The sequence below is a fragment of the Pelobates fuscus genome, chromosome 12 (genome assembly GCF_036172605.1).
Source record: "Pelobates fuscus isolate aPelFus1 chromosome 12, aPelFus1.pri, whole genome shotgun sequence".
Classification (NCBI taxonomy): Eukaryota; Metazoa; Chordata; class Amphibia; order Anura; family Pelobatidae; genus Pelobates; species Pelobates fuscus.
In genome coordinates, this window is record NC_086328.1 from 6,624,430 (window position 1) to 6,637,208 (window position 12,779).

General features: G+C 45.1%; 1 protein-coding gene across 2 annotated transcripts in view; it reads left to right on the plus strand.

The window, feature by feature from the left end:
• Nucleotides 1-12,779, plus strand: part of ZFHX3 (zinc finger homeobox 3) — a 67,163-nt gene that overhangs the window by 22,097 nt on the left and 32,287 nt on the right. For both annotated transcript variants that reach the window (XM_063437797.1, XM_063437798.1), the window contains exons 2-3: nucleotides 721-3,479; nucleotides 5,716-6,212. In XM_063437797.1, the coding sequence (XP_063293867.1) occupies nucleotides 767-3,479; nucleotides 5,716-6,212 (3,210 nt within the window). In that variant the 5' untranslated portion in view covers nucleotides 721-766. The remainder of the gene's footprint in view (nucleotides 1-720; nucleotides 3,480-5,715; nucleotides 6,213-12,779) is intronic.

Consider the following 12,779-nt stretch of genomic DNA (forward strand, 5'->3'; position numbering starts at 1 on the left):
AACAAAGCTTGAGTGAGGAGTCACATAGCCAGCAATGCTGGATCTGTGTTAGACTTATCTGTAAGTGTGAGCCAACAGCAACCTCTTAGCTTTTTGTTATGTGTTATTATTTATTGGTTTTGTTTTCTTCTCTAATAGAGAGACACTTAGGAATGGGAGGGTGTTAAATGTCTGTATAGATCTCCCCTTTTTAAACTTTCTGGATTACATCTGTCAGTGATCTGTGGCAACAAATATGCTTTTTGCGTTTTAAACTGGGAGAAATAAAAATAAAAGCTTATAGCACTGCATGCAACATTCCAAATGACTAAGAAGTGAGTCAATAATTCATAGAGCATGTTCTTATTAAACGTGCAGAATGTCTATTTATATAATAGCTAGTTATCTGTGGGCCCTTTTTGTAAAATGGAGAGAGCACAGACAAGGAATTGAGCACCACCATTTTCCCACAAAAACATTCCCTAACTGTATTTAAAGGAGTATATTTATGTTCCAAGCGAATGGATATTATAGCAAATTTTGTTTCCTTTATTTAGCAGCAGTATCCTTTTCAAATGTTGCATTTGAGATATTTTGGAACATTTTATGTAAATGTTGTATTAGAGTATTTACTTTCTTTTTTTCTTTCTAGATACCTTGTGTTTTCTATGCCTATAGATGTCCTGTATCTTTTGTGTTTTTGATCCCACTGACCTCTTGTCTCTCTCTTTATTCCTGCAGGTCCGAGCTGTATTGGGTGCAATGACCTCTCCATACAGACCTCGCCATGGAAGGCTGTGACACTTCTCCTATCCCTGGCACGGACAATGGGTGCAGTGTTCCACCAAACCAACAATGGACTGAACTCAGCAGTGCTCTCCACCTTGATAAATCTGGCAACATGGAGCAGTCCAATATTGAAAGCCATGTTTCTCTGCAAGGTCTGAGTGGCTCATTCAATGAACGCATCTCTGAAAGCGCTAACCCATCCGGTGCCATCTCTGAGCCTTCTGTCAGAGCGGTTGGTTGCAACGAATGTTCATCCTCCTTTGCTAGTTTACAGAACTACATGGAGCATCACTGCCCTGGTACGCGGCCACCTCTCTCACTGAAGGAGGAGAGTGAGAGCGATATGAGTGAGGAAGAAGAGGAGGAGAGTGACGTAGAGAACCTGGCTGGAGAAATAGTCTACCAGCCTGATGGCTCTGCATACATAGTGGAAAGTGTCAGCCAACTGATCCAAAGTGGCGAGGCTTGTGATGACCGGCCTAATGAGGCCCTTCTTTCCTTGTATACAAACTCCTTACCCAATACAACAGGAAAATTGGAGGAATCATCATCCATTGGCCACACTAATCCACAAATTATTAACACTTTCCACATAGCCTCGTCTTTCAGGAAGTGGTTTGAGAGTTCGGACAAGTCTTTCCTGAATACCTCAGCACCAGCGGGTGTAAGCCCCGTTCTGCATAGCTTCCGGGTGTTTGACGTGCGACACAAAAGCAACAAAGATTACCTAAATAGCGATGGTTCTGCCAAAAGCTCATGTGTATCCAAAGATGTCCCCAACAATGTAGACCTGTCCAAATATGATGGCTTTGTGCTGTATGGTAAGAGGAAACCCATCCTAATGTGTTTTTTGTGCAAACTTTCCTTTGGCTATGTCCGGTCATTTGTGACCCATGCTGTGCATGACCACAGAATGACTCTAAGTGAGGAGGAGCGGAAGATTCTTAGCAACAAGAACATATCCGCCATTATTCAAGGGATCGGAAAAGATAAAGAACCTCTTGTTAGTTTTCTGGAACCAAAAAACAAAACTTTTCAGCACCCTGTAGGTCCTTCAGCAAACTCAACTGGTCCCGGGAATAGTTTTTATGGGAAATTTAGTGGCATTCGGGTGGAGGGGGATGAGGCCTTTCAGGCTAGTCTAGCACTTCTAAAAGAGAATGACACCACCACCAGTGGGATAGAACAGACACAGTCCAACCTCTTGGTCCAAAATTCTCTTATTAATCTTGGCGGGTTGACAAGTTCCTCTATTAGTACTCCCGGTAGCTCCATCCCTTTAAGCTCCTCAGGCATTGGTTCTAACAAACCCTCTTGCAGCAAGGAAGCAGAAATAACTGAACTGGGTCATCAGAAAGTGGGAGACCAAGACAGCACATCTAAAAGCCAAGACATTCAAGAGGACGATCGCGAAGAGTATGATGAGGAAGAGCTGGATGAGGAAGAAGAAGAAATGGATGAGGAAGATGATGATGAAGAGGATTGCAAAACCTTGTTTCCGAGTGGGCTTCAGGATGATTTTGTGGACAGGGGTCAAGAAGGGTCTGGGGTGTTTGCCGGGAGCAATGGGAAAAAGGACATAGCTCTCACAAACCAAAGTATTTCTAACTCTAATTTAATGCCTAACATGCCCCAGCCTATGTTGAGGGGCACCCCTTCTACTTGTTCTAGTTCATTTATTGTCTTTGATGGTGCAAACAGGAGGAACCATTTAAGCTTTAACACTGATGGTGTTGGTGCCAGCATGATAGAATGTGGGAGGAAATTGGACTTTATGGATGAAAGTGCCAATAGAGACAATTCCACAGCACTTGAACCAAATGAAAGTGTCGAGGGAGAGGAAGGAAGCTGTGCCACCCACCACCAGCATACCGATAACCCTTGCGACCTTGGAGCAGGGGAATGCCCTTCTGGGAGTGGGGTGGAGTGTCCAAAGTGTGACACTGTACTGGGCTCGTCACGCTCACTTGGAGGACACATGACCATGATGCACTCTCGAAACTCGTGTAAGACTCTTAAGTGTCCAAAGTGTAATTGGCATTACAAGTATCAGCAAACGCTGGAAGCACACATGAAGGAGAAACACCCTGAACCGGGTGGCTCCTGTGTATACTGCAAATCTGGGCAGCCTCATCCTCGGCTTGCCCGGGGTGAAAGCTACACATGTGGTTACAAGCCTTTCCGCTGTGAGGTCTGTAACTACTCCACCACTACCAAAGGCAACCTCAGTATTCATATGCAGTCTGACAAGCATCTGAACAACATGCAGAACCTGCAGAACGGAGGGAGTGACCAAGTTTTCAGCCACACTGCCGGAGTCGCGGTTGCTGCCGCCACTGCAGCAGCTGCCACCAACATCAGTACCTCCTGTGGGGCACCTTCACCAACCAAACCAAAAACTAAACCCACCTGGCGCTGTGAAGTGTGTGACTATGAAACAAATGTTGCCAGGAACCTACGTATTCACATGACTAGTGAGAAGCACATGCACAATATGATGCTGCTTCAACAGAATATGACCCAAATTCAACACAACAGGCACTTAGGGCTCAGCAGTTTGCCCTCTCCTGCTGAAGCCGAGCTCTATCAATTCTACTTGGCACAAAACATGAACCTGAACAGGGACAATGCTGCCTCAGAGTCCCAGTTCATCATGGGTGGGTTCCAGCTTGATCCATCCAGTCCCATGACCGGGATGGGCCCCGGACTAGGTGAGCACAATTCCTTTATTGCATGGGGCTTTGAGTTCAAGAGAGATTGGGAATGTGTGGTTGAGCAATGCTTCTCTCTGTTGGCTGGCTTGTAACAGTCTTTTATTTTAAAGGTCTTCCAGGCCACCATAGACCTGCTGATATTATCTCTGCTGTAACACAAACAAGCAATGCTTCTTAAAGACCAGACCATTTACAAACTAGATCAGGGGATCTCAGATGTGGCAACCTGTTGAAACTAGCCTTGGGTACCCAGTACTACTCCGTTGCCCTATGACTTTGTTAATGTGTCTGTCCAAAAGCTTACACTTGTGCCGCCATTAACGGTCTGTGGTTACATTGGCAAAAACAGAAATATGTTATATGCAAATCACTAGCCTAGACTCTATCCATCGCTCTGCTTGAGCACAGACCCAAACCTTGTGTTCAGTGAGTGGGGGAGGCAAAGTAAGTGTCACATCGTACATCTCCCTGAAACGCAAAGGGTTTCCGATCTGGTCTGCCAGCAAGCCTTGACATTGTGAGATTACTTTGTTATAAAATGGGATGTTTAATATTTTTTTGAACTGATGCTCTGTACAGCTTTGCAACATTTTTGACAGAATGTCCCCACAATGCATTCAGTAGCAACATATGCACAATTTACAGTGTTACTTGTTGCACATGTATATAATGGACTATGTATTTATGTGTTATAAAGACCATTAAAATATCCTGTTTGCCATATTAGATTAGACACTGTAAGACCATGAATATTGTTTATTTTTTTTCTGCAGTGAGAATAGTTTTTAATTGATGTATAACTTGCTGTAAGTTAATCACACGGAACAGTTTCCACATCTTTATTGGTGGCATTCAGAGATGGGAGGCAATGATCCATTAGCAAGAGGTGGGCACCTAGACAGTATGTTGGAGTGTCTCAAAGGGTGGCCTATTTTAGAAAATAGAGGGGGGGGCTGACTTTTTATTACTTTTTGATGTTGCAAAACACATGGCAAACTGTTAAATATCAAGCTTGCTGCAGGGTCAGTTGCTTTTTGGTTTTAAATGGGCAAGTCTAGAAAAGTCTTGTACAAGGTACTCCCCACTATTGCTGGTGAACAGAAGTTATTTACCACAAACCAGCTGGCAGACTTAATCCTCTGCCTGATGCCCAGGCAGGTGTGAGCTGAAGAAGTCGCCAGATACCATATCGAACTGGTTAAAAACATTTACATTTCCCAAGTGCCCTATACTTAGAAGGCTTTAGATGAGATAGATAGAGAGTGTGTATATGTTTTTCATTTATTTTTTTTGTGTATGTAAATAGTTTTGAAACTAAAATGAAAAACATATAAACAACTCTTATCGGTTACAATTCACTCCTTTTACCTCCAGTCAAAGTCACAACACTACCTGTGCTCTTATGATTGGTCACATATAGCCTGAAATCTAAGAGATGGGGTACCAATACTCACTGAATAGCGAGAGGTACTGTTCTGTTAAGTTTTAATGAAGATTCACATAAACTAACTACAAAGGTACGGTTCATGTCCATATTGGACCTCTCCCTGGATTTCCTTAATTGTATTTTGAAGTATGCACATGATATTTTCCGAGAGATGGATCAACCATTCCGGTGTATATTTGTATACAATGGCAGAGCTACAGAAAAGTAAGACAATCTAGTCTGTGTCTTGTTCATTATATGAAAAGCTGATATAAAATATACGTGCTTGCCATGAGATATTCTATAAAGAAAACATTTTGTCAAGATAAGTCACCATTTATCACATATTGGCTGTGGCCTTTGCCTTCCTGTTTTTTGGAAGCCCATTCTTGTGATGGATTATGTTACGTTGGGTCCTTTCCTTCTCCTTGAGTAGAACTCTGATTGCTGATTCTAGACTCATGGGGGCTCTGACATAGTACTGACTCCAGGAGGGTGCCTCTTGCTGAGAATTACTCATAAACTGCACATGGTAGATTCCCGTATAGATCACTGAGATTATTTATGTGCTGTCACTACTAGCATGAAGATAGAGCTCACTCAATTTTCCAGTTGCTCTTTTCACGTGTATGCTTCTGTTTAATAAGCATTTGTGACAAGTATCTGGTTTTTCAGTAGAATGTGGTGTTGAAATATTCAGAGAATTAAATGTGTCCTGCGTTTCATGCCATTTGAGTTACTGACTACCCATGTCTCGGCAGAAGGTCTGCTTAATTTCATCTTGTCTTCTGTTTTCTCCTCCTGCAGTGGGCGGTGAGATCCCTTTGGACATGAGGCTAGGGGGAGGACAGCTGGTGTCTGAGGAGCTCATGAACCTTGGGGAGAGTTTTACTCAAACAAATGACCCTTCCTTGAAACTCTTCCAGTGTGCTGTGTGTAACCGTTTCACCACGGATAACCTGGATGTGCTGGGTCTGCACATGGGCGTGGAACGTAGTCTGCCAGAGGAGGAGTGGAAAGCTGTGGTGGGCGATTCTTACCAGTGCAACCTCTGCCGCTACAACACCCAGCTCAAGGCAAACTTTCAACTGCACTGTAAAACTGACAAACACATTCAAAAATACCAACTTGTGGCTCATATCAAAGAGGGCGGAAAGGCCAATGAGTGGAGGCTGAAATGTGTGGCCATTGGCAACCCAGTGCATTTAAAGTGCAACGCCTGTGACTATTACACCAACAGTTTGGACAAACTGCGTCTGCACACCGTGAACTCCAGGCACGAGGCCAGCCTGAAACTGTACAAGGTAAGTGGTGCTTTAGTTGTACTTTATTCTATGTAGTTCATTTGCAACTGATTATTAGGCATTCATAATGTGGACCAACACAATGGCTCTCCATTTACCTTATGGTATCCAATAGCGTGGCCCATTTATAATCCGGTTATAGCGTGGCCCATTTATAATCTAAACTGCAGTGCACACAATATCTGCACGTGCCAAAATGTCTTGTCAAGCCATCCTAGGTTGGTCCATATACTGGCTGCTTGCACTGGTTTCTTTGTTGCCTTGTTGAAATGGCTTTGTTCACATGAGTAATATTGTTATCAATGCTGATGCTTCTTAAATTTGCAGAAATTAAGATGTGGCACCTTATTCTCTCCCTGGCAGAAGCACGGTGTACTTTCTGCACTTTATACATAGCTGGATTCTCTGCCTCTTCGTTCTGTGCACTAAGCAATGAATGCTGTAACCATAGTCATTGAAGATACCGTAAATAGCCTCTCGCTAGCCTCACAGAATTTCTCCAGACGGCTCTATTGATTTCCACTGGACTTAAAGCCTCAACCTCCTCTCTAATCATTCCATAATGGCTTTAGCATGTACAGTCAGGTATAGCTCCCCATAAATCTCCGTGAACTCCTTTCACTTACCTTCCGCACATATGCAACTAACATCCAGCTTGCTGGCTTCTTCACTGTAGTTAATGTCCTGGCAGAGCTTTCCTACCTCTGACCATGCAGGTCAGGGTTTTACAGTGGTCCTTGGTTGCCCTGTGGCCAGCAGACCCAAGGTGTGATGGATAGGTTGATTATGTTACTGTGTGCTAATGTAATCCATTAGCCTGGCCCATCTATGATCAGGTTAGAGCAAAGTTAACTGCAGTGCACACAATCTCTGCATGTGCCAAAATGTCTTGGAAAGCTGTCCTATGTTGGTCCATTTACTGGCTGGTTTCTTGGTTGCTTTATTTAACGCATTGTTTTGGAAGAGAGGTCTCTTAAGAGAGTTGTGGTTGTGTATATCAAAGCAAATCTTACGGCTCCCTATATTGAACTTTGTTAGATGTAACATAGGAACTCAACCAATGCGTATCTCTAAACCTGCACCAATCCTCTTTTCCTAAAATTCACCCAGTTTGGCCTCTGTTAATGTTTGACACTTTCAGTTTTTGTGCTAAATTGTGAATTATAGGAAATTTAAATTTGAATAGACAAACTGTCAGACCATGCCAAAATGTGACTAGGATGCAGGTTTTTTTTTTTTTTTTTTTTATCAAATCTGGTTTTTGCCTGAATTTTGCCATTCAGGTTTTCAATTTGCTACAATTCAGTGTTTAATGAATACATCCCATTGAGTTCCAGCATTAAACCCTGTGCTGGGTCTTTTTAACTACACCGGTTTACCAACAGATTGTCAGACCTGTGGACTATTAATCTGTGGTCTGGTGGAGGTCAGGGAGGTTTTTTGGCGATATTCGGAGAAGTGCCATCCGATAGCTGCTGCTTCCATTGATTCAGCATAATTGATGCCGTTCTCATTTCCCACAGCTGATGAGGATTAGAGGAGCCTAGTTTAACAGTCTCATTTTCTGGTCCCAAAGCACGCTTGTTTTAATGTGTTTCAGTTAATGAGGTAGCGAGGAGGCGGAGGAGGTGTTTCTGAATATACACAGAATTGCTTTGGCTGCGAGTCTTGACATGAGCAACATTCCACAAAGGTACCTGGCCTGGGTTTAAATACTTTCCAACTGCAGCCGGGTGAAAGAACAGTGGCACTGAAGGGGCATTCAGGATGGATTCACACCATTCTTATTATGCTTCGTATAGACAATCTGTGCATGATTTAGGCTGGATCTGAATTTACCATGTCTCCAGTAGCCCCTTTGTTTGCCTGGCGTCCAGCTTGTGAACAAGCTATGCAAATATATGCAAAATACTATTAATTAAAATTATTAGATGATAAAACATATACGCATTTGCTGCAAATTTCCAGGCTTTGCAGCTTCTGCAATTAGCCCTCCCCAAACTGGAAAATCACTCCGCCAACCATAGTAATCATAGAGTGTCCCTTTAATAATATAAACCCACCCAGTATAACTGTAACCTAAACAGTGCCCCTAACGTGTCCCTTTAAAAGCTGTCCTGTTGCTCTGCATTTAATGCAGGCTGACATGCTGGAGCAGCCTGGCAGGCGCTGTGTGTTTTCCTGGTTCTTTCTTGGTCTTTGCCGCGGTTCCTTGCACTTTGTTGAAGTTCACAGACTCTGGAATGACGAGGCTAAATCCTGTGGGGACCTCTCTGTTAGATACACAGTCTCTGACTAACGAAATGCAGGCTGTTCAGTCGGCAGCTTGAAGCCATATGGGGAGCTTCTGTTTCATTAGTGGGGAAGGTGGAGTGTCTGCTCTTACCATATAATGGGCCGCTCAGCTACAAGTGAAAGCTGTTATCTGTAACTGGCACGGGTCCAGTCCCCCTGGCACAGACCCGGCTGACAGCTCAGCACAACACATGATACTGTTCCCCAAGGCAAAGCCAGCGTTGGTTTAAGTAGGCATTAAACAATTACCCAGCCTCCGTTCTCCTCACCTTCCGCAGATTGGCTCTATAAATTGTCAGCCTGCTGACATTTTAATGTGAATTATGTCATGTGGTATCCCCTTTGATTTCAACATGCCTCAGTTTGTAACTACACGAGGCACTCAAAGGCTTGTGGTTAGAGGACACAGTGGAGGCCTGGGGCTTTTTGGTGGGAAAGCGAGCAGGGATTGATGTTCTGTATGAGCGCCTGGCTGAGGGTGAGCTCTGCTGTGGATGAATGTCCTGGGTGCTGTTTTTTAAGAAGTGCGGAAATTTAGCAATGCACGAGATTGCTGCAGGAGGGAAGGTCTAGTCCCCCAAAAGCAGCTTTGTTTGTGTGTCTGTACTGTAAATGGAAATTAACTCTTTGATGTGAATTCTTCCCCTCCTGCTTCGTCACTTCATTACAGACAAAGGAGTGCTTACAGATTCTCTGAAATTTTGTAATATTTCAACTTTTAATTTCCTGTATCTATACTCCCGTCCATAGAATTCCTGCCAGATAGCTACACACCCCTGCTCATTGTTAACTGGCATGAATCATCGTGCTGGCTAGTGGCAGGGATCCTTTTATTTTACGGTTTGTTTGCCAACTTATTGAACAGATATTCAGCCATAGTATAAAGAAATTGGAGTTTGATAGCTTGTTACCAATTCCCAACAATCTGCTGATGTCTATTTTATGTGTGAATCCTAACGAACTTGGAGAAATGTTTACAATTTGGCTCTTTGAACTCCCATGATGTCTTAACACGCCACTTCGTTAACCCTGGTGCGAAATGAGGAGATTGGCCGAATGCCTTGTCATGGAAGAGTTAACCCCTTAAGGACACATGACATGTGTGACATGTCATGATTCCCTTTTATTCCAGAAGTTTGGTCCTTAAGGGGTTAAACTGTCTTTTATGTCCACAAATGGAGGGACTTTATTCTTTAGAGCTCTGATATTAAGACACTGAACTTCCAGCAGTTGGCAACCAACGCCTATAATTCTTTGACTGTCTCTTGCTGTGTTTTGGCTGGATGAGGTTTGTGGGGGTTGTTTCCTATTTGACAAACTGCATTATAGCGTCAGAAATGATATATGTAGTGTTAAAGCTGTTCCACAGTTTAAGTTTTCTGTAATGCCATTACATTTCTGGTCTCTGATGCTTGGAATAGTGTTTCCAGCAAGTTTAATCAAGGGAACAGAAATTGCTGTTAGTGCAAGGTTAAACTGATCTGTGACTTACTGGCTGTACATATAAATGTATCCTGCCCCGGTATGGGTGTTTGTTCTAACCGCCCCACCTGGAACATGCTCCTAATTGTGTCCCTTCCTCATTCACTTTGCATACATTGAAGTGGTTAATTTTTGGGTTACACACAACTCCTCCCTTCCATTTTGTTTTGAGCCTTATCCATGTCTAACCTGTCGAGACTTGTTCTCCATCCATTAAGGGAATAACCTGGGGGTCTGACCATTGCAGGGCCAGCTCAGATATGAGGGCGGGATGGGACTATCTCCTAATCATTAGCTCTCAGAGTAATTGAGTTCCTGGCTGAAGGGCTGAGGGATGTATTTTGTTTAGGTCTCCTGGCTGGAGGTGTGAGCTCCAATCCTTTGTGTCAGTCTACCCCCCTCCCTCGGACTGGTTCTCCTGTTTATTTATCGGTCTGTAAGCATCACCTATTCCTCCCTTACCCCGGCTGGGTTGGTGCCAGCTGGCTGTCAGGGTTGCTAGGAAACATGCAGGCCTCTTTGCTGTTTCCTAAGGACAAGGTCCTGGCTCAGCACTCGGAGGCCTGAAAGCAGCATGCATCAAAGCTAATACAATAGAGACAAGTAGGAGGCTGTGACCCCAGCCTCATCCTCTCCTACCCTCCTCCTCTCACAATCCCAGCTCTCTGTGCATCCAGGCTTCTTGGAAATTAATCTCCCAGAATCAGTGGCAGAGGTAGCAGATGTCCTGCAAGGTTGCACTTTCGTTTTATTTCCCGCTCTAACTTTGTGTCTTTAGTTGTTTTTTGTTTGTTTTCTTTTTGTCCTGTTTATATTAAGAAAGCGGTTATTCTGCCCTTACTAAGAAAGCATAAGTGTCTTTCTATTAGTTTTCACAACATTCTTCATTTCTCGGCCAAAACACCACTTTTTATGAGTTTTCTTTACATAATGATGGCTTCTGTCCTGATTTTATCATCTGCTGGTGGGCCATCATGGCTGCCTGGCTTCTCCCATCTTGTGTGATGCCCATGATGGCTGCCTTGCTTCTCCTGTCTTGTGTGACAGCCATCATGGCTGCCTTGCTTCTCCCATCCTGTGTTATGGCCATGATGGCTGCCTTGCTTCTCCTGTCATGTGTGACAGCCATCATGGCTGCCTTGCTTCTCCCATCTTATGTGATGGCCACGATGACTGCCTTGCTTCTCCCATCTTATGTGATGGCCACGATGACTGCCTTGCTTCTCCCGTCTAGGGTGATTGCCACAATGGCTGCCTTGCTTCTCCTGTCTTGTGTGATGGCCACGATGGCTGCCTTGCTTCTCCTGTCTTGTGTGACGGCCACGATGGCTGCCTTGTTTCTCCTGTCTTGTGTGATGGCCACGGTGACTGCCTTGCTTCACCTGTCTTGTGTGACGGCCACGATGGCTGCCTGGCTTCTCCCGTCTTGTGTGACGGCCACGATGGCTGCCTGGCTTTTCCCGTCTTGTGTGACGGCCACGATGGCTGCCTGGCTTCTCCCGTCTTGTGTGATGGCCGTGATGGCCACGATGGCTGCCTTGTGTGACGGCCACGATGGCTGCCTTGTTTCTCCTGTCTTGTGTGACGGCCACGATGGCTGCCTTGTTTCTCCTGTCTTGTGTGATGGCCACGATGACTGCCTTGCTTCACCTGTCTTGTGTGATGGCCACGATAACTGCCTTGCTTCACCTGTCTTGTGTGATGGCCACGATGGCTGCCTGGCTTCTCCTGTCTTGTGTGACGGCCACGATGGCTGCCTTGTTTCTCCTGTCTTGTGTGACGGCCACGATGGCTGCCTTGCTTCTCCTGTCTTGTCTGGCGGCCATGATGGCTGCCTTGCTTATCCTGTCTTGTGTGACGGCCTTGCTTCTCCTGTCTTGTGTGACGGCCTTGCTTCTCCTGTCTTGTGTGACGGCCACAATGGCTGCCTTGTTTCTCCTGTCTTGTGTGACGGCCACGATGGCTGCCTTGCTTCTCCTGTCTTGTGTGACGGCCACGATGGCTGCCTTGTTTCTCCTGTCTTGTGTGATGGCCACGATGACTGCCTTGCTTCACCTGTCTTGTGTGATGGCCACGATGACTGCCTTGCTTCACCTGTCTTGTGTGATGGCCACGATGGCTGCCTGGCTTCTCCTGTCTTGTGTGACGGCCACGATGGCTGCCTTGCTTCTCCTGTCTTGTGTGACGGCCACAATGGCTGCCTTGTTTCTCCTGTCTTGTGTGACGGCCTTGCTTCTCCTGTCTTGTGTGACGGCCACGATGGCTGCCTGGCTTCTCCCGTCTTGTGTGACGGCCACGATGGCTGCCTTGCTTCTCCTGTCTTGTGTGACGGCCACGATGGCTGCCTTGCTTCTCCTGTCTTGTCTGGCGGCCATAATGGCTGCCCTGCTTTTCCCGTCTCGACTAAAGGCCATGATGGCTGCCTCGCTTCCCTTATCCCTGCTTTTTATCTTCTGTGACCGCCATGATGGTAGCCGTGCTCCCTGAAGATCCATTTCTCTTATACATATGCAGCGTGTTAACTCTTTCATGCATTACTCCATCCTGCAGTTTCTCCTGCTAATGTCTTGGTTGAGACGAGTAATCTTCCTTTTCCTAAAACAGACCTGTTCTTTTAGGACCGGCTATGGCTTGATTTTCAAACTCCCACAGGACTCCGTGACACGAGCAGAGAGTTGGCCACTCGGGATGAAACCTGGCACATTGCTGATGAATGGCAGCATCACCTCCTAAGCGCAATTAAAGGAAGAAGAAAGAAATTTCAAGATGGAGCTAATTTGGGAACGTATT